Consider the following 23,177-nt stretch of genomic DNA (forward strand, 5'->3'; position numbering starts at 1 on the left):
TGGAATCTCCCCTTGGGTTCTAAAGGAAGGAGCAAGAGAACTGAGCCTACCACTCTTCATAGTGTATAACAAATCACTGGCAACAGGGGAACTGCCAGATATTTGGAAAGCAGCTAACGTAGTCCCGATATACAAGAAAGGGGATAGACAGGAGGCACTGAACTACAGGCCAGTGTCCCTAACCTGCATACCATGCAAGCTGATGGAGAAGATTGTGCGAAAAAAACTAGTGGAGCATCTGGAGCGAAGGAACTTTGTAACACAGCATCAACATGGGTTCAGGGATGGCAGGTCCTGCCTCACAGGGTTACTTGAATTCTACGACCAGGCAACAAAAATAAGGCAAGAAAGAGAAGGGTGGGCAGACTGCATATTTTTGGATTGTCAGAAAGCCTTTGATACAGTGCCACACAAGAGGCTAGTGCGAAAGTTGGAGATGCAGGCTGGAGTGAGAGGGAAGGTACTCCGGTGGATAGAGGAGTACCTAAGCAACAGGAGACAACGAGTCTGTGTGAGGGGTGAGGTCTCAGATTGGCGAGACGTCACAAGTGGAGTCCCGCAGGGGTCAGTCCTTGGACCTATAATGTTTCTGGTATATGTAAATGATCTCCCAGAGGGTATAGATTCGTTCCTCTCAATGTTTGCCGACGATGCAAAAATTATGAGGAGGATTGAAACAGAGGATGATAGTAGGAGGCTACAAGATGATCTGGATAGACTGAGTGAATGGTCCAACAAATGGCTGTTGAAGTTCAACCCGAGTAAATGCAAAGTAATGAAACTAGGCAGTGGAAACAGGAGGCCAGGCACAGGATACAGAATAGGAGATGAAGTACTTAATGAAACAGACAGAGAGAAAGATCTAGGAGTTGATATCACACCAAACCTGTCTCCTGAAGCCCACATAAAGAGAATAACGTCTGCGGCATATGCGAGGCTGGCTAACATCAGAACGGCGTTCAGGAACCTGTGTAAGGAATCATTCAGAATCTTGTACACCACATATGTAAGACCAATCCTGGAGTATGCGGCCCCAGCATGGAGCCCGTACCTTGTCAAGCACAAGACGAAGCTGGAAAAAGTCCAAAGGTATGCTACTAGACTAGTCCCAGAACTAAGAGGCATGAGTTATGAGGAAAGGCTGCGGGAAATGCACCTTACGACACTGGAAGACAGAAGAGTAAGGGGGGACATGATCACAACCTACAAAATCCTCAGGGGAATCGACCGGGTAAACAAGGATGAACTATTCAACACTGGTGGGACGCGAACAAGGGGACACAGGTGGAAGCTGAGTACCCAAATGAGCCACAGAGACGTTAGAAAGAACTTTTTCAGTGTCAGAGTAATTAGTAAATGGAATGCATTAGGCAGTGATGTGGTGGAGGCTGACTCCATACACAGCTTCAAATGTAGATATGATAGAGCCCAATAGGCTCAGGAATCTGTACACCAGTTGATTGACGGTTGAGAGGCGGGACCAAAGAGCTAGAGCTCAACCCCCGCAAGCACAATTAGGTGAGTACAATTAGGTGAGTACACACACACTCACACACACTGTGTGTGAGTGTGTGGTGTGGGAAAAAAAAAAAAAAGTAGTTAGTAAACAGTTGATTGACAGTTGAGAGGCGGGCCGAAAGAGCAAAGCTCAACCCCCGCAAAAACACAACTAGTAAACACACACTCACACAGCTGGAGATGCAGGCAGGAGTGAAAGGGAAGGTACTCCATTGGGTAAGGGAGTACCTAAGTAACAGAAGGCAGCGAGTCACTGTGAGGGGTGAGGTCTCAGATTGGCGAGAGGTCACCAGTGGAGTCCCGCAGGGTTCAGTCCTTGGACCCATACTGTTTCTTAAATATGTAAATTATCTTCCAGATGGTATAGAATCATTCCTCTCATTGTTTGCTGATGAGGCAAAAATTATGAGGAGGATTAAGACGGAGGAAGACAATATGAGACTACAAGATGACACAGACAGACTGAATGAATGGTCCAACATGTGGCTACTAAAGTTCAACCCGAGTAAATGTAAGATAATGAAACTAGACAGTGGAAACAGGAGGCCAGATACAGGATGCAGAATGGGAGATGAAGTCCTTCATGAAACGGACACAGAGAAGTATCTAGGAGTTGATATCACACCAACCCTGTCTCCTGAAGCCCACATCAAAAGAATAATATCGGCGGCGTATGCGAAGCTGGCTAACATCAGAACTGCCTTCATGAATTTGTGTAAGGAATCATTCAGAACCTTGTATACCACATTTGTAAGACCAATCCTGGAGTATGCGGGCCCCAGCATGGAGCCCGTGCCTTGTCAAGCACAAGGCGAAACTTGAAAAAGTTCAAAGATATGCCACTAGGCTAGTTCCAGAACTAAGAGGCATGATTTACGAAGAAAGGCTGTGAGAAATGCACCTCACGACATTAGAAGACAGAAGAGTAATAGGAGACATGATCACTACCTACAAAATTCTCAGAGGAATTGACAGGGTAGATAAAGATAAACTGTTTAACACGGGTGGTACGGGAACAAGGGGACACAGGTGGAAACTGAGTACCCAAATGATCCACAGGGACGTTAGAAAGAACTTTTTCAGTGTCAGAGTAGTTAACAGATGGAATGCATTAGGCAGTGATTTGGTGGAGGCTGACTCCATACACAGTTTCAAATGTAAATATGATAGAGTCCAGTAGGCTCAGGAATCTGTACACCAGTTGATTGACAGTTGAGAGGCGGGACCAATGAGACAAAGCTCATGCAACCCCCGCAAGCACAATTAGGTGAGTACACACACACACACACACACACACATTAATGCATTAGGAAATGATGTGGCGGAGGCAGAGTACATACATATTTTCAAATGTATATATGATAGAGCCCAATAGGCTCGGGAATCTATACACCAGTTGTTTGAAAGTTGAGAGGTGGGCCCAAAGAGCTGAGACAGAGTACTCACTCAGGCCTTGTGTCTGAGTGGATAGCGCTAGGGGGTCGTAGTCCTTATGGCCTGGGTTCGTTATGGCCTGGCTGAGGCGGAAACAAATAGAGTTTTTTCATCCTGATGTCCCTGTTCACCTGGCAGTAAATAGGTACCTGGGAGTTAGACAGCTGTTACAGGCTGTATCCTGGAAATGCGTTCGTATGTTAGACAGAAATATAAGTAGCAAATATGATGGAGGAAGAGGTCGGGAGTCAGTACTTTAGACAACTGACAGTTACAAAGGTGGAGTCCAAGAGCTAATAGCACGATCCTGCAGACACAAATAGTAAATGCTAATAGTAAACACGCACACACAGTGGGCTAAAAACACTGGCGTTAAACGATATAATTATGCTTAAGGTCCAAGATATTGTTGCACTAACAGAGACAAAGCTTCAAGAAGATATTTTAAATAAGGTCATATTCCTGAGGGGCGACTCAATCTGGAGACGTGACAAACACATTGAGAAAGGTGGAGGTGTTGCTGTGATGGTGAAACAACATCTTAAGGTAAGAGTGTTAATAATCAACAACCCGCAAGAAGTTGACATAATGGGACTTGGGTTTGGTATCATTATGGTAAACTGATAACCTTAACTGCCTTCAGCCCACCAGAAAGCCACACCTGGACAAAGGAGGAACTGGATAACAAACAAGAGGGCCTCCTAATGGTTATGAAAAAGATTATAGAAAAAAACAGATGTAGATAAATCACGATTAACTTCAATTTGAAAGCTATAGACTGGGAAGCCTACGAAGCAAGAACGGAGGACATTTGGACAGGCAAATTTGTAAACCTCATCCTGGAGACACTCATGTATCAACAACCGGTTGATTGACAGTTGAGAGGTGGGAACAAAGAGCCAGAGCTCAACCCCCGCAAGCACAACTAGATAAGTATGTCAAGTAGGCCACATGAATGTGGGAAGGGGAGGTTCCGTCTATACTGGATTTATTATTCATCATGAGAGAAGAGGAAATATTTGACATTCAGTTCCTTCCTCCCTTTGGAAAGAGTGGTCATGTCCTGTTGGAAATAATTATGCTATGCGATATATTCTAGAAGAAAATGGGGAAATTGAGACAGTTGATAAACATGATTTCAAGAGAGGACACTATAGGGAACTTAGCAAATTCTTTAATAAATATAATTGGAAAGACTTGGTGCTAGGCAAGGAAGTAAATTAAATGTATGTCAAATTCTGTAACATCAAGAATATCAAGAATAAGAGGTCACAGATTCAAGCTTAGGAAAGAAAGGTACCGAAATAATTATAGAAAGTTTTCTTTTGCAAGCAGAGTGGTAGACGGTTGAAACAAGTTAAGTGAAAAGGTGGTGGAGGCCAAATCCGTCAGTAGTTTCAAAGCGTTATATGACAAAGAGTACTGGGAAGACGGGACACCACGAACGTAGCTCTCATCGTTTATATGCCATTCATATATATATGACAATTCCTCGGTTTTGGATGATACTATTTATGTATAATCTATATAGACTGTTGCGGTTAGTGTGTGTCTTGATATAACAGCAGCATCCCTGCAGAGTGGCGAGGAGGAAGAAGACGTATAATAATGTGAGGTGAGGTGGTTGGCTAATAATGGGTGGTGGGTGTGGCTAGGGCCAGCTGTATTATGTAGTGCTGGAGTGGTCGGGCAGTGTGCCAGTCACGTGTGCTGACGGCACCTCCAACTACACCAGACTCGATGCCAGTCTGCTCTGTGTCCACTCTTGTGTTAAGAACATTCTCCGCTCGTCCGGTGCTCCTTCTGACAGGAACACACACGTGACACGTTACTGATACGTCGTGTTTGATCTTTAGTCATCTCAAGACACCTTCCCGTGCACTCTCTCTCCAGGAGCAGCTATTGTCTCTGGAGGAGCAGCTATTGTCTCTGGAGGAGCAGCTATTGTCTCTGGAGGAGCACCTATTGTCTCTGGAGGAGCAGCTATTGTCTCCGGAGGAGCAGCTATTGTCTCTGGAGGAGCAGCTATTGTCTCTGGAGGAGCAGCTATTGTCTCTGGAGGAGCAGCTATTGTCTCTGGAGGAGCAGCTATTGTCTCTGGAGGAGCAGCTATTGTCTCTGGAGGAGCACCTATTGTCTCTGGAGGAGCACCTATTGTCTCTGGAGGAGCAGCTATTGTCTCTGGAGGAGCAGCTATTGTCTCTGGAGGAGCAGCTATTGTCTCTGGAGGAGCAGCTATTGTCTCTGGAGGAGCAGCTATTGTCTCTGGAGGAGCAGCTATTGTCTCTGGAGGAGCAGCTATTGTCTCTGGAGGAGCAGCTATTGTCTCTGGAGGAGCAGCTGTTGTCTCTGGAGGAGCAGCTGTTGTGTCTGTAGGAACAGATATTATTGGTGTTGTGGAGTGTACGGCTAGTGTTGTAGGCTACTGTTGATCACAAGGGGTTAAGTTATCTTCTCTGTGCTTATGACCATGTCAGCCGCCTCCGACGCCAGCCCTCAGCCACGCCTCCTTAAGAGGACTATATCATACAACTGCAAGGAGTGAGTATATCAACAGTTCCATTGAACATGTGCTGGGATGGGCGCTGGCAAGAAGAATGTAAAATATTAATGTAGAACAACAAACATAGTTTACACTTTGGTGTATTCTTTGTGTCCAACTTGCCTTGATACTTATTAATATTAACTAACAGGGTCAATTAAAACACATCATTGCATGGTCATGTTTGCTGGGATGGTGTATTAACCTCAGCCTCTCAGACACTACTGCTTATGTAGAGTAATCTGTGGCATCTCTCCTACACTGCCAAGGGTGTTGTGACCACATCTAGTTATTCCCTTGTTTATTTTGAGTCTGTTAAGTCGTCAGTCATAGTCAGACCTTATGGAGGGCCGCAGCGTTGCCACAGTCAGCTCCACGCCTGCCTGTAACAGGATTGTGGAGCGACGCAGTGTTGCCATAGTCAGCTACACGCCTGCCTGTAATATGGCTACAGGGATAAGAGCCTCTTTGGATGTTGAGGCGCTGTTAACTAACGTACCTATGGATGAAACAATCGGGATGATAATGGACAGAGTGTATCGTGGTCCAGCTTGTACTCCTCTTGACATAAAACATACTAAGAAAGCTACTCCAAGCCTGCACTAAAGAGACACTCTTATTGAGTCCAGATGAGCACATGTATAAGCAAGTAGATGGGGTCACCATGGGTTCTCCCCTAAGTGTCCTGTTTGCAAACTTCTACATGGGTACCATAGAGCAGAGGGTCTTAGTAGACATGGACTTGAAACCCGCCATATACTGCAGGTATGTTGAAGATATTTTTACGCAGGTACCTGATGTCAGACGTCTGCAGCAGCTGAAGGAGGCATTTGAGCAGAATTCTGTATTAAGTTTCACTTACGAGATGGAGAATGATGGGAAGCTGCCCTTTCTAGATTTAACAGTCACGGAAAGAAACGGAGGCTTCCGCACTGCTGTCTACACTAAGGAAACAAACATAAGAATGTGCCTCAATGCCAATAGTGACTGCCCAGACAGGTACAAGAGGAATGTTGTCAATGCTTACATCGACCGGGCTCTCAGTCACAGCTCAGGATGAAAGCAAGTCGGTGAAGAACTCTGTAGGGTAAGGCTGGTCCTAGTCAACAATGGCTTCTCTAACGGTTATGTTAAAGACGTCATAAAAAGAAAGGTGAAACGCCATGCAATCTCTGAAGAGTCAACTAGCACAACACTTGTTCTCCCTATTAAAATGTTTTACAGGAACTTCTTTTCGACGGCTCATTAAAAGGAGGAAAGTGTCCTGAAAGATATTATTAATAGGAATCTGTAGGTTATCCCTATTTTTGTCCATAGGTTATCCCTACAGACAAAAATCAGAAAATACAAATGACAATTTACTACAAAAACAAAAAACGGCCAACCTACTCATGAAAACTCCCCAGACACCAAACAGAACGCCTTGAAGGAAACCAACGTCGTCTATGCCTTCCCATGCCCACTTGGGGACTATAAGCCCCGATGAACTCAGTATATAGACAAGACAACAACGTATCTTTCTAGGCAATTAACAATGCACAATCAACTGGGCTCCATCAAGGAACATATAATCTCTTCTCACAACCAGACCATCACCAGAGAAATCTTAACAAGTAACACAGAAATCATCGATAGATACAGCTGGGATGTAGGAGACTCGACATCAGCGAGACACTACACATCAAAATGTCAACACCAGCAATCAACAGCCAATTAACGTATAACTATATTCTACCCACTTCAAGACCCCGAACCAACATAGAAGCAGCAAGAGAAAGTATGGGCCAATAGACCTTCTGTTGTTACTTCCATTCTAATGTTTTCATACCCAATTTATACCCATTGATTCGTGTTAAAATTTTTAGTCTTACCCTTTTGGTCATATTCAACAACATATATATATATATATATATATATATATATATATATATATATATATATATATATATATATATATATATATATATATATATGCGAATAAGCCTGAATGGTCCCCCGGACTATATTCGACTGAAAACTCACACCCCAGAAGTGACTCGAACCCATACTACCAGGAGCAACGCAACTGGTATCTACAGGACGCCTTAATCCGCTTGACCATCACGACATGAGGTGATTTGATAAAATGCTATGCCCAAGATTACCATCCGAGTGCCGGCGGGGACGTGGTTCAAATAGCTTCGGCTATCACTTCCTTATGTCCGGTCGTGATGGTCAAGCGGATTAAGGCGTCCTGTAGATACCAGTTGCGTTGCTCCTGGTAGTATGGGTTCGAGTCACTTCTGGGGTGTGAGTTTTCAGTCATATATATATGTATATATAATCCTTGACATTAAACAAGGAATATTAATTAAATATTAATTAAGTTAAAAACAATCTTTTGTTAGCTAATTGGCACGGCCTGTATTTTGTGCAGACGAGGAGTCACAATAACGTGGCTGAAGATATGATGACCAAACCACACATTAGAAGATGGAGAAATGACGTCGTTAAGTGTATCATCTATTAGTGTGTCCCACAGAGACGCGTCTGTGTGTTCATCTATTGTTAACCCGTCAGAACGCTCATTACACTGTAAAGGTGTGACTTGGGAATGATGACTATTGAACAGTCTCGTCGCTGACTGACAACCGAACTTTCAGCCATGATCTGGTATTTCGTTTATTTGCAACTCAAATATAGTTGTCTTATCTCAGAGGGTTCGTGTAAGGTGGAGATGAATGTGAATGAGAGGTGGGGCCGCGGGTGAAGAGTTGAGGCGGGTGGAAGGAGAAGAAATGTAAGTGTAGAGCAGACATCTTGTTGCAGTCTGAGCTTAGTCAAGACGTTATATTGTGCTGGAGAACACCCAGCTAGCTACATGTGGCTACAACACCTCGTCTTCTATATTGTGCTGGAGAACACCCAGCTAGCTACATGTGGCTACAACACCTCGTCTTCTATATTGTGCTGGAGAACACCCAGCTAGCTACATGTGGCTACAACACCTCGTCTTCTATATTATGCTGGAGAACACCCAGCTAGCTGCATGTGGCTACAACACCTCGTCTTCTATACAGCAGCATGTTGTTGGTGTTAAAGATTCGCTACTTGGAACACAAAGTTCTAAGTAACACGGGCTATTACAGCAGCAATAACCCAAATCACGTGTCACTCCATATCTTTAGCTCATTTTTTTTATAATTTTCTTTGTATTGCTTTCCAAAGGTGTGTTGTACTCTTCAACACATACGCACCAGCTGTCCGCGTGGCGTAGTGGTAAGACGCTCGCCTGGTATTTTGCGAGCGCTCTGTCGTGGTATTTGTATCCTGGCCGTGGAGGATTTACTGGGGGCAATCTTTAACTGTAGACTGTTTACCCAACAGTAAAATGGGTACCTGGTTGTTAAACGATTTGGCGGGTCGTATTCCGGGGAGCATTAGGATTAAGGACCTGCCCGAAACGCTACGCGTGCTAGTGGCTATACAAGAATGTAAGAACTCTTGTATATATAAATAAATACAAAAACTGGCATTCTCCTGCTGTGCTGTGTTGTCCTCGACAACACCCGCACACCAGCTGGCATTCTCCTGATGAGCTGTTTTTACCTTGCACAGGCGGAGGCGTGGCATGCCAGGCCGGGAAAGGTGAGCACACCCCTAACTCTCTCTCCTCTCCTTCACTTTTCCTCAGCTATAAGCATCCGTCGTTTACTTTGTTGTTACGTATGAGAGGCTTGGGTGTAAGTGGAGCATGTAGCCTATACTCGTTTCCCGTCCCTTGCCCAACCACTTGGGCTGAACGGTTGAGCGACGATCTCGCTTCATGCAGGTCAGCATTCAATCCCCGGCAGACCAAGAAGTTGGGCACCATTACTTCCCCCATCCCACCCCAAATCCTTATCCTGACCCCTTCCGAGTGCCACATATTTGTAGTGGCTTGGCGCTTTCCCCTGATTGTTCTTCCCCTTCCATTCGCCTCCTCTTCCAAGATTAGCAGCAGCTTTATAAAACTTGGACCCTCGGCCCATTACAAAGAACTAAATGCAGTTTGAAAGTTGTCATGTGGAGCCGCGGCCCTTGTCGGCCTAACAAGCAGCCCGTCCTATAAAAAAAAGGCCAAAAATGATTGCATGCACCCGCCAAACCCCAGCTGATTATGAATGAAAAACGGCTTACACACGACTCACAACGGATTATGTTCGAACATTTCCAGAGCAATTGCTTTTGGTGACGACTTTTGTTCGAACCCCAACGCGGTAAATGCTTCGCCCTCTTATAACAAATACAAATAATCGCCAACAGAACCTAAACACCTAACCTAACCTAACCAGTGCCTAAATATGCACAATATGCTAATATTTAACAATATTAATTTATATTTGAGAAAATTCCTATTTTGAAGGAACAGCATGTTAAATTTAATGAATGCGTCTTTGGGGTCGACCGCTGAATGGAATGAACTTGATCTGAGGACGGGTTGAGACCGAGATGTCTTGGTGGGGACGCTTGCATGAGCTTGCTGTTGCACTAAGTGAAACTGTTCTTTATTATACATGTATTCCTTTCCTATCTCTATTCTTATTGTTGATTTATTAGAGATATAATGAACTGCATATCATTATAAATTAAATATGATGTAATTAATGAATCATGACACTTTATTCATTTGTGAACGATTGGACATTAATTTTTTATATGTCCTATTTTACACACACACACACACACACACACACACACACACACACACACACACACACACACACACACACACACACACACACACACACACACACACACACATATCACATGCACATTTGGGCGCTGGTGGCTGATTGGACAGCATGCTGAATACGTAGTCCTATGGTCCGGGGTTCGATTCCTGGCACCAGAGGAAACAGATGGGCAGAGTTTCTTTCACCCTATTGCTCCTGTTACCTAGCAGTAAATAGGTAGCTGGAAGTTAGACAGCTGTTACGGGCTGCTGCCTAGGTGGGAGTTTGTCGGGGGGAGGGAAAGTTAGTTAATAGTTGTAACAGTTTTATTGATTGACAGTTGAGAGGCGGGCCGAAAGAGCAGCATTCAACCCCGCAAGCACAACTAGATGAATACACACACACATGTCACACACACACATCACACACACACACACACTCACACATACTTGTAATAGATAAAGTTAAACAATAAATATAATTGTACCCCTTTTAATCATACCACAAATGAGTGTACTCTTCTAAACGTTCCACAAATGACTGTACTCCTCTAAATGTATCACAAATAACTGTTCCCGTATAAACGTATCACAAATGATTGTACCCTTCTAACATACCACAAATGACTGTACCCTTCTAAACATACCACAAATGACTGTACACTTCTAAACATACCACAAATGATTGTACCCTTCTAAACATACCACAAATGACTGTACACTTCTAAACATACCACAAATGATTGTACCCTTCTAACATACCACAAATGACTGTACCCTTCTAAACATACCACAAATGACTGTACACTTCTAAACATACCACAAATGATTGTACCCTTCTAAACATACCACAAATGACTGTACCCTTCTAAACATACCACAAATGACTGTACCCTTCTAACATACCACAAATGACTGTACCCTTCTAAACATACCACAAATGACTGTACCCTTCTAAACATACCACAAATGACTGTACCCTTCTAAACATACCACAAATGACTGTACCCTTCTAACATACCACAAATGACTGTACCCTTCTAAACATACCACAAATGACTGTACACTTCTAAACATACCACAAATGGCTGTACACTTCTAAACATACCACAAATGGCTGTACCCTTCTAAACATACCACAAATGACTGTACACTTCTAAACATACCACAAATGGCTGTACCCTTCTAAACATACCACAAATGACTGTACACTTCTAAACATACCACAAATGACTGTACACTTCTAAACATACCACAAATGACTGTACACTTCTAAACATACCACAAATGACTAAAACAAATAAAATGTGTGTTGCAGCAACACACAGCTTCTAGCATTTATTATATAAAGTTGTGTGTCTCCTAAACTTTGTAAATATTTTACATGTGTGTTACCTGCGCTGCCTTCCAACCTAGTATGTAAACAAGACAATTAAGCGAAATAAAAGCACATATAAATAAAATTTGTCTGAGACATAAATGTTACATCTGGGTTGAGGTCGGGAGCGCGGGAGGTGAAGAGAAGCTAAGTCGACGTTGTTTTGTTGACAGCTTGGTGCGGCAACACCTCGTCCACGTGGAGAACCGCCTCTTCGAGATGTTCGGCGACAAGGACAAGAACACTATTAATATTAGCAAGTTCCTCATGGTGAGTGGGTCACTGTTCCTCATGGTGAGTGGGTCACTGTTCCTCATTACGAGTGGGTCACTGTTCCTCATGGTGAGTGGGTCACTGTTCCTCATGGTGAGTGGGTCACTGTTCCTCATTATGAGTGGGTCACTGTTCCTCATTATGAGTGGGTCACTGTTCCTCATTATGAGTGGGTCAATGTTCCTCATTATGAGTGGGTCACTGTTCCTCATTACGAGTGGGTCACTGTTCCTCATTATGAGTGGGTCACTGTTCCTCATTATGAGTGGGTCAATGTTCCTCATTATGAGTGGATCACTGTTCCTCATTATGAGTGGGTCACTGTTCTTCATTACGAGTGGGTCACTGTTCCTCATTATGAGTGGGTCACTGTTCCTCATTATGAATGGGTCACTGTTCCTCATTATGAGTGGGTCACTGTTCTTCATGGTGAGTGGGTCACTGTTCCTCATTATGAGTGGGTCACTGTTCCTCATTATGAGTGGGTCACTGTTCCTCATTATGAGTGGGTCACTGTTCCTCATTACGAGTGGGTCACTGTTCCTCATTACGAGTGGGTCACTGTTCCTCATTATGAGTGGGTCACTGTTCCTCATTATGAGTGGGTCACTGTTCCTCATTATGAGTGGGTCACTGTTCCTCATTACGAGTGGGTCACTGTTTCTCATTATGAGTGGGTCACTGTTCCTCATTATGAGTGGGTCACTGTTCCTCATTATGAGTGGGTCACTGTTCCTCATTATGAGTGGGTCACTGTTCCTCATTATGAGTGGGTCACTGTTCCTCATGGTGAGTGGGTCACTGTTCCTCATTACGAGTGGGTCACTGTTCCTCATTATGAGTGGGTCACTGTTCCTCATTATGAGTGGGTCACTGTTCCTCATTATGAGTGGGTCACTGTTCCTCATTATGAGTGGGTCACTGTTCCTCATTATGAGTGGGTCACTGTTCCTCATTACGAGTGGGTCACTGTTCCTCATTATGAGTGGGTCACTGTTCCTCATTATGAGTGGGTCAATGTTCCTCATTATGAGTGGATCACTGTTCCTCATTATGAGTGGGTCACTGTTCCTCATTACGAGTGGGTCACTGTTCCTCATTATGAGTGGGTCACTGTTCCTCATTATGAGTGGGTCACTGTTCCTCATTATGAGTGGGTCACTGTTCTTCATGGTGAGTGGGTCACTGTTCCTCATTATGAGTGGGTCACTGTTCCTCATTATGAGTGGGTCACTGTTCCTCATTATGAGTGGGTCACTGTTCCTCATTACGAGTGGGTCACTGTTCCTCATTACGAGTGGGTCACTGTTCCTCATTATGAGTGGGTCACTGTTCCTCATTATGAGTGGGTCACTGTTCCTCATTATGAGTGGGTCACTGTTCCTCATTACGAGTGGGTCACTGTTTCTCATTATGATTGGGTCACTGTTCCTCATTATGAGTGGGTCACTGTTCCTCATTATGAGTGGGTCACTGTTCCTCATTATGAGTGGGTCACTGTTCCTCATTATGAGTGGGTCACTGTTCCTCATGGTGAGTGGGTCACTGTTCCTCATGGTGAGTGGGTCACTGTTCCTCATTATGAGTGGGTCACTGTTCCTCATTATGAGTGGGTCACTGTTCCTCATTATGAGTGGGTCACTGTTCCTCATGGTGAGTGGGTCACTGTTCCTCATTATGAGTGGGTCACTGTTCCTCATTATGAGTGGGTCACTGTTCCTCATTATGAGTGGGTCACTGTTCCTCATTATGAGTGGGTCACTGTTCCTCATGGTGAGTGGGTCACTGTTCCTCATTATGAGTGGGTCACTGTTCCTCATTATGAGTGGGTCACTGTTCCTCATTATGAGTGGGTCACTGTTCCTCATTATGAGTGGGTCACTGTTCCTCATTATGAGTGGGTCACTGTTCCTCATTATGAGTGGGTCACTGTTCCTCATGGTGAGTGGGTCACTGTTCCTCATTATGAGTGGGTCACTGTTCCTCATTATGAGTGGGTCACTGTTCCTCATTATGAGTGGGTCACTGTTCCTCATTATGAGTGGGTCACTGTTCCTCATTATGAGTGGGTCACTGTTCCTCATGGTGAGTGGGTCACTGTTCCTCATGGTGAGTGGGTCACTGTTCCTCATTATGAGTGGGTCACTGTTCCTCATTATGAGTGGGTCACTGTTCCTCATTATGAGTGGGTCACTGTTCCTCATGGTGAGTGGGTCACTGTTCCTCATTATGAGTGGGTCACTGTTCCTCATTATGAGTGGTCACTCTTCTTGCAAGGGGGTCATGTTGCAAGATCATGATTGTATAAGGGTTAAAAATACAAGTTGTAAGTGAGCGACATGAAAATGGAAAAATAAAAGTAGATCATAAAAGTATCAAATTTAATTGTACAGTAAAAATGTTAGAAAGGAATGTTCGGTGACTGTAGATATAGCAGGTAGGTGGTTCCTTTTTGGGAATGAGGTTCCTGTTGGGTAGGAGGATCCTTTTCAGGTATTAAAGATCAGAATGTATATAGTAAAGATAAGAGGAATAATAATAATAATAATAGTAAAAATAACGAGATAGAGGGATAGCTTATATAGTATTGAAAGATGAATACCTTGCACTCGGGGGTCTGTCAACCTGATGTTCTACCTCTTCGCCCTTACTTCAATACACATAGAGCCCGAAAGCATGGGGCAATTGTGTAAAACCCCGGTTTGTGTCTTGGAGAGGCTGCAGGATCCGTGTGGGAGCAAGTGCACTCCTGGTTGCAATTCGTTTGACCATGTCGTGGCGCAATCGAGTGAGGCACGTCTGGGATCATCCCAGACGTAGGTTTGAACTCGTCACGGCCCTTGTGGAAATGTTCATTTGATGTATCACGCTATTGTGATGTCTGTATGAAATGTACAATGTATTTTGTTTTCTCTCTTACTTACTTACTATGAAACTTTTTAAACTATCTAAAGACCTACAATAATAGACTATTATTGTAAGTTTACTAACTACAACTATTCATCTTTCAATACTAAATAATCTATCCCTCTGTCTCACTATTTTTACTATTATCATTATTCCTCTTATCTATACTCTATATACTTTCTTATTAATCCTTCCTGTAAAGGATCCTCCTACCTGAAAGGAACTTCATACCCGAAAAGGAACTTTCTCCCTGCTATATCTACTTTCAATAAACGATCCTTTCTGACATTTTTACTGTATGATCTATTTTGATTTTTCCCTTTTCATTTCGCTTGCAACGTCTATTTTTAACCCTTGAATAATCATGATCTTGCAACATGACTCCTTGCAAGATCCTGACCTTGCATCATTGTCATCTTGCACGAGCATGACCTTTGCAACATTTGCAATGTTGTAGTGGGCATGGAATGGTTGGTCGTAGGCGTCATTTACACTACTACTGTTCCTCATGGGAAGTGGCTAAAAGTTGTGAGGTTATGTGGTATATTTTTGTTTTTAAATTAAGTAAACTTTATATTTAATTATTTAGTGCAATTTTTAGCTGACTGTATACCATTGGTAATCTTCCTCACAATATCCACAGTGGGGGGTTTTGTTAGTTAGAATTCAAATAGAGCCGATTGTTGTAATAACCAATTTAATTAAAATATAATATACTCATTAATTATTTTAATTAAATTAAATTATTTAATCTTCATTGTTTTACCTAAATTGTGGTTAGTCAATATTATTTACTAACTGTTCTTAGTAAATAATATTTACTAAGAATAGTCCGTAGTATATAACAGTTACTAAAAAACTCAATTTTAGCTGCTCAGATTACGTTTTAAAAAGCATAAACTTTGTAATTGAGTGGATTTATAATTAATTTTCTAAGTTAATAGTAAGAGTTTCAATAAAATGCGTTTTTCTAATTAGTTACTTACAATTTAATTACATTAGTTTAGTTAATTACAATTTAGTTAATTAGGATTAGTTAATTACAATTAGAAATGCTCTCGTTAATATATTTGCTTTGTTATTCCGATAACCAGCCCATCTACCTCATATGGGCACACAGTTATATTAAGACTGAAAGATAACTATAGCACTGGGAAAACCTGAGTTTACTTAAACCAAGTTATGTATGGGTCTGAGGTTACTTTGGTCATGCATGGGTCGGAGGTTACTTTGGTTATGCATGGGTCGGAGGTTACTTAGGTTATGCATGGGTCGGAGGTTACTTTGGTTATGCATGGGTCGGAGGTTACTTAGGTTATGCATGGGTCGGAGGTTACTTAGGTTATGCATGGGTCGGAGGTTACTTTGGTTATGCATGGGTCGCAGGTTACTTAGGTTATGCATAGGTCGGAGGTTACTTAGGTTATGCATGGGTCGGAGGTTACTTAGGTTATGCATGGGTCGGAGGTTACTTTGCTTATGTATGGGTCTGAGGTTACTTTGGTTATGCATGGGTCGGAGGTTACTTGGGTTATGTATGGGTCTGAGGTTACTTTGGTTATGCATGGGTCGGAGATTACTTTGGTTATACAAGGGTCGGAGGTTACTTTGGTTATGCATGGGTCAGAGGTTACTTTGGTTATGCATGGGTCGGAGGTTACTTAGGTTATGCATGGGTCGGAGGTTACTTTGCTTATGTATGGGTCTGAGGTTACTTTGCTTATGTATGGGTCTGAGGTTACTTTGGTTATGCATGGGTCGGAGGTTACTTAGGTTATGCATGGGTCAGAGGTTATTTTGGTTATGCATGGGTCGGAGATACTTTGGTTATACAAGGGTCGGAGGTTACTTTGGTTATGCATGGGTCAGAGGTTACTTTGGTTATGCATGGGTCGGAGGTTACTTAGGTTATGCATGGGTCAGAGGTTATTTTGGTTATGCATGGGTCGGAGGTTACTTGGGTTATGCATGGGTCGGAGGTTACTTTGCTTATGTATGGGTCTGAGGTTACTTTGCTTATGTATGGGTCTGAGGTTACTTTGCTTATGTATGGGTCTGAGGTTACTTTGGTCATGCATGGGTCGGAGGTTACTTAGGTTATGCATGGGTCAGAGGTTATTTTGGTTATGCATGGGTCGGAGGTTACTTGGGTTATGCATGGGTCGGAGGTTACTGGGTTATGCATGGGTCGGAGGTTACTTGGGTTATGCATGGGTCGGAGGTTACTGGGTTATGCATTGGTTGGAGGTTACTTGGGTTATGCATGGGTTGGAGGTTACTTGGGTTATGCATGGGTCGGAGGTTACTTAGGTTATGCATGGGTCAGAGGTTATTTTGGTTATGCATGGGTCGGAGATTACTTGGGTTATGCATGGGTCGGAGGTTACTGGGTTATGCATGGGTCGGAGGTTACTTGGGTTATGCATGGGTCGGAGGTTACTGGGTTATGCATGGGTCGGAGGTTACTTGGGTTATGCATGGGTCGGAGGTTACTGGGTTATGCATGGGTCGGAGGTTACTGGGTTATGCATGGGTCGGAGGTTACTGGGTTATGCATGGGTCGGAGGTTACTGGGTTATGCATGGGTCGGAGGTTACTGGGTTATGCATGTGTCGGAGGTTACTGGGGTGTGCATGGGTCGGAGGTTACTGGGGTGTGCATGGGTCGGAGGTTACTGGGGTGTGCATGGGTCGGAGGTTACTGGGGTGTGCATGGGTCGGAGGTTACTGGGGTGTGCATGGGTCGGAGGTTACTGGGGTGTGCATGGGTCGGAGGTTACTGGGGTGTGCATGGGTCGGAGGTTACTGGGGTGTGCATGGGTCGGAGGTTACTGGGGTGTGCATGGGTCGGAGGTTACTGGGGTGTACATGGGTCGGAGGTTACTGGGGTGTGCATGGGTCGGAGGTTACTGGGTTATGCATGGGTCGGAGGTTACTGGGGTGTGCATGGGTCGCAGGTTACTGGGGTGTGCATGGGTCGGAGGTTACTGGGGTGTGCATGGGTCGGAGGTTACTGGGGTGTGCATGGGTCGGAGGTTACTGGGGTGTGCATGGGTCGGAGGTTACTGGGGTGTGCATGGGTCGGAGGTTACTGGGGTGTGCATGGGTCGGAGGTTACTGGGGTGTGCATGGGTCGGAGGTTACTGGGGTGTGCATGGGTCGGAGGTTACTGGGGTGTGCATGGGTCGGAGGTTACTGGGGTGTGCATGGGTCGGAGGTTACTGAGGTGTGCATGGGTCGGAGGTTACTGGGTTATGCATGGGTCGGAGGTTACTGGGGTGTGCATGGGTCGGAGGTTACTGGGGTGTGCATGGGTCGGAGGTTACTGGGGTGTGCATGGGTCGGAGGTTACTGGGGTGTGCATGGGACGGAGGTTACTGGGGTGTGCATGGGTCGGAGGTTACTGGGGTGTGCATGGGTCGGAGGTTACTGGGGTGTGCATGGGACGGAGGTTACTGGGGTGTGCATGGGTCGGAGGTTACTGGGGTGTGCATGGGTCGGAGGTTACTGGGGTGTGCATGGGTCGGAGGTTACTGGGGTGTGCATGGGTTGTGGTATTTGTGACACATATGGCACTTTGTTACGGTCTCACTTAGCCAGTAACTGGGTTCATATTTCTAACACTGTACTGGGCCTTAGTGCCTCTTCCTAGTCGATCCCTCCGCCAGTCATTGGTAAGTTATCCAGAACTGACAGTAATTGAACTAGTATAATAAATAGTGAAAGGAATGAAAGGAAAAGGTGGTAAACAAAACTGTACCTTCACCCAGTGTACTTAAGTATATACGTAGGTATATACTTAAGTACACGTATATACCCTCGTTCTCTACACTAACCCTATATGGTGTCCGTATATCACATCGTTCTCTACACTAACCCTATATGGTGTCCGTATATCACATCGTTCTCTACACTAACCCTATATGGTGTCCGCATATCACATCGTTCTCTACACTAACCCTATGTGGTGTCCGTATATCACATCGTTCTCTACACTAACCCTATGTGGTGTCCGTATATCACATCGTTCTCTACACTAACCCTATATGGTGTCCGTATATCACATCGTTCTCTACACTAACCCTATGTGGTGTCCGTATATCACATCGTTCTCTACACTAACCCAGTGTGATGTCTGTATATATCGTCTGTTCAACACCTATCCATCTTTTTCCGTCTCATATTCTTCATTAGATTAGTTTTGTAATTATAATGAAGAAATAAGGGTGTGTAAAGTTGTATTGCCTGCCGCAGGGGCTGACAGCGACAGGGATGCGCCACACTGATCCCCGCCTGAAGGAGATGCGGGAAAACCTGAAGAAGTTCCAGCAGCGGATTGCTGAGTCGGACCTCCAGGCGCTCAACGTCAGCTATGACACCTTCATGAGGTATGGAGAGGGAAGAGGCGCTGCATAGGGAGAGAGAGAGAGAGAGAGAGAGAGAGAGAGAGAGAGAGAGAGAGAGAGAGAGAGAGAGAGAGAGAGAGAGAGAGAGAGAGAGAGAGAGAGAGAGAGAGAGAGAGAGAGAGCGAGAGCGAGAGCGAGAGAGCGAGAGCGAGAGAGCGAGAGAGCGAGAGCGAGAGAGCGAGAGCGAGAGAGCGAGAGCGAGAGAGCGAGAGAGCGAGAGCGAGAGAGCGAGAGCGAGAGAGCGAGAGCGAGAGCGAGAGCGAGAGAGAGAGAGAGAGAGAGAGAGAGAGAGAGAGAGAGAGAGAGAGAGAGAGAGAGAGAGAGAGAGAGAGAGAGAGAGAGAGAGAGAGCGAGAATGAGAGAGAGAGAGAGAGAGAGAGAGGAGAGAGAGAGAGAGAGAGAGAGAGAGAGAGAGAGAGAGAGAGAGAGAGAGAGAGAGAGAGAGAGAGAGAGCGAGAGCGAGAGCGAGAGCGAGAGAGAGAGAGAGAGAGAGAGAGAGAGAGAGAGAGAGAGAGAGAGAGAGAGAGAGAGAGAGAGAGAGAGAGCGAGAGAGAGAGAGAGAGAGAGAGAGAGAGAGAGAGAGAGAGAGAGAGAGAGAGAGAGAGAGAGAGAGAGAGAGAGAGAGAGAGAGAGAGAGAGAGAGAGAGAGAGAGAGAGAGAGAGAGAGAGAGAGAGAGAGATGGAGGGAGTACTTAGTCATTTTGTTTTCCGAATTGTCTTGGCAGGGAGTGAATTTCATTCCTTTGGTCTCGTGTCTCAGTTGTTAACCAGCTGGTGTATTGAGGCTCCCGCTTATTAGGCACTTATCTATACATCAATCTTATGGGTGTAATATGTTATGGTATATGGAGCCTGCCTTCATGCTGCACTTCATTTATTCACTGACACTAAATTAATTATTTATGATTCTGAGGCACATTTGAGTCTCAGTTTCCACCTGTTCCCTAAGCTCGTCTGCCAGAATGATTTTTCCCCTGGATACCAAATAAATTTCCCAAATAATTATATATGTGGTAATCATGTCTCTTCTGACTTATTCTGTCTAGTGATGTAAAGTTTAGTTCCTTTAATATTTCTTCGCAACTCAAATGACTAGTTCTGGAACTAGTCTGCTAGCCTACCATTGAACCTTCTTCAACTTCACTCGTGTTTGACAAGATAAAAGCTCCATGCAGACACCGCACATTCCAATATTGGCTTAATATATGTGCGATATTAGTTTCTGAATGAGTTCTTATTTTGATTTCTAAAAGCAGCTCTTATTTTTGCCAACAAACATATACTGCTGATAATATCCAATTTATGTGCGTTTCTGGAGACAGGTTGGGTGTAATATTGACCGGCCTTGTGTCCGGCCTCCTGTGTCCAGCCTTGTGTCCGGCCTCCTGTGTCCAGCCTTGTGTCCGGCCTCCTGTGTCCAGCATCAAGTTTCATTACTTTACTCTGGCTTAAGTAATATTATAGTCCATCTTTAAGTTTGTGTGCTTCCTTATTCCAGTCATTTGTCTTTAAAAGTTTTGCATCATAGCCACACATAGAGTGGAATAAATTTATCCAAATTGGAAGATCATTTACTTATATCTGAAACCAGCCCATTCTCATGTTTAGATTGTACTTATAGTAACAATGTGGATCCTCGTACATATATTGAGGTAATGGACAATTAGAAGGTGGAAATTGGTACTATTGGATTTGGACAAACCGGAAAAGGTTTTGTATTTAATATGATGCTACTAAAACCTAACCTAACGATTCTAAACCTAATACACACTTTCTGAAGCCTAATATAGTACATATATATGCACAGGAATATTTAAGCTTAGATTTAGCTTCATTTTTTCCGGACTCTATAAAGTGAAAAGTAACAAATTGTACTATTTAATTTGTCCATTACGTTAATGTATGTACGATGGTCCACATAGTTACAAAAAGTACTATCTAAACAAGAAGATGCGTTGCCGGAAGAGGATCAGTTGGTAGCGTCTTGTCACCCTGACATCAGTCTTCATACTGGTGCTTGGATACTCCCGTGCCCACTACAGCATCTATCTTGTCACTCTTGCTTGCTGCTCCAACCTGTGCACTGGGCACCTGTGGGGTACGTGTCAGTTTTTCTCACAATCCATAAACATGCCCATTCCTCTCAATTTATCGGATTTCGGTTGGTTGCCTGGTGAGCAAGGATCACCATCCCTGAACCAATGGTGGCGGAGTTTGTCGTCTCTTCTCTCCAGAGGTGCTACTAGTCTCTTCCTTGCCCTCTCCTGCAACACGTTGCATGGTTAGCAAGCTAAGGGCACTAGACTGTAGCTTTGTGCCTCCTGAATATTTCATTTCTTGAATATTGGTTTTCAACTTTCTTGTAGTTCTCCTGTTTCCTTTAACATTATACACAAGATGGTGAAGGAAAGACCCAATATATGTGTAAGTGTATTAAAAATAACATTTTTGGATGTAATCTACATCCTTTCTCAAGGTGTTGTATACACTCTTCCGAACAAGAGTCTATGAGCTTGCGTTTATAAATCTGGCAGAACGCCTCACTTGGCCTCCATCATTAGACGTCGTTGTTATTATGCTTACAAGGGACTTCCCAGGGACTTCCCAGGGACTTCCCAGGGACTTCCCAGGGACGCCCTCAGGAACTCCCGAAGGACTCCCCCACAGACTCCTGAAGGACTCCCCAGGGGCTCCCAGGGACTCCCCAGGAACTCACCAGGGACTCACCAGGGACTCATCCGGTACTCCCCACGGACTTCCAAGAGACTCTTCAGGAACTCCATCGAGATTCCTCAGGGACTCCCCAGGGACACCACAGGGACTCCCCAGGTCCGGACACCACAGGGACTCCCCAGGGACCCCACAGGGACTACCCTGGGACTCCCAAAAAACTCCCCAGGGACTCACTAAGGACTCCCCAGGGACTCTCCAGGGACTCACCAAGGACTCCCCCAGGGACTTCCCAGGGACTTCCCAATGTTCTAAGGAATTGATAGGGTAGATAAAGACGGACTATTAACACAAGGGCCACGCGCGATAAGGAACACAGGTGGAAACTGGGTGCCCAAATGAACCATGGAGACATTAGAATTTTTTTTTAGTGTCAGCATTATTGACAAATGTAATGCTTTAGGAAGTGACGTGGTGGAAGCAGACTTCATACACAGTTTCAAGTGTAGATATAATTGAGCCCAATAGGCTTAGGAACCTGAACATCAGTAGATTACCAGTTGAGAGGTTGGACCAAAAAGCAGGAGCTTACCCTCCGCAAGCACAACTAGGTAAGTACAACTAGGTAGGTACACACACAGATATTTTTTTTAATAGTTAGTAACAGTTGATTGACAGTTGAGAGGCGGGTCGAAAGAGCAGAGCTCAACCCCTACAAGCACAACTAGGTGAATACAACTAGGTGAATACACACTGTTCACGCCCGAAGTCAAAGAATGGGTTTACAGTCAAGTACGGTACCTACTGTACAGCCTCAACACAACCCACGTGCTGGGGATCCTTAATTAGCTTGCCTCATCAATCTCTTCTCCCGACAGTATCATCTCTGATAACCTGGAGGTGGTGGTGAAGGCGCTCTCCTCGTCCTTCGTCATCCCAGACTTTCGCGGCTTCTGCCACCACATCGAAGACATCTACGCCACCTGCCTCGCCAACACTAATGGCACAGTAAGATTTTATTCATAATAATATTAACCATAAGACTAAAGGCATCCCTCTCAACACCCACCCACTCCCACTCATGTATAGAGACAGCCCTCTCAACACCCACCCACTCCCACTCATGTATAGAGACAGCCCTCTCAACACCCACCCACTCCCACTCATGTATAGAGACAGCCCTCTCAACACCCACCCACTCCCACTCATGTATAGAGACAGCCCTCTCAACACCCACTCACTCCCACTCATGTATAGAGACAGCCCTCTCAACACCCACACACTCCCACTCATGTATAGAGACAGCCCTCTCAACACCCACCCACTCCCACTCATGTATAGAGACAGCCCTCTCAAC

General features: G+C 44.5%; 1 protein-coding gene across 7 annotated transcripts in view; it reads left to right on the forward strand.

The window, feature by feature from the left end:
* The window catches only part of LOC123767771 (glutaminase kidney isoform, mitochondrial), a 188,314-nt gene that overhangs the window by 67,313 nt on the left and 97,824 nt on the right, over nucleotides 1-23,177 (forward strand). For 4 of the 7 annotated variants that reach the window (XR_011223924.1, XM_045757814.2, XM_045757815.2 and 1 more), the window contains exons 5-8: nucleotides 9,092-9,121; nucleotides 11,739-11,835; nucleotides 18,999-19,132; nucleotides 22,699-22,828. Coding sequence is in view for 6 of the 7 variants with exons in the window: in XM_045757814.2 (XP_045613770.2) it covers nucleotides 9,092-9,121; nucleotides 11,739-11,835; nucleotides 18,999-19,132; nucleotides 22,699-22,828 (391 nt within the window). In the remaining variant the exon portion in view is untranslated. Of the gene's footprint in view, nucleotides 1-5,118; nucleotides 5,494-9,091; nucleotides 9,122-11,738; nucleotides 11,836-18,998; nucleotides 19,133-22,698; nucleotides 22,829-23,177 lie in introns of those variants that run through there. The other 3 variants (XM_045757816.2, XM_069310331.1, XM_045757818.2) reach the window with 2 other exon arrangements.

This window comes from Procambarus clarkii, chromosome 67 (genome assembly GCF_040958095.1).
Source record: "Procambarus clarkii isolate CNS0578487 chromosome 67, FALCON_Pclarkii_2.0, whole genome shotgun sequence".
Lineage (NCBI taxonomy): Eukaryota > Metazoa > Arthropoda > Malacostraca > Decapoda > Cambaridae > Procambarus > Procambarus clarkii.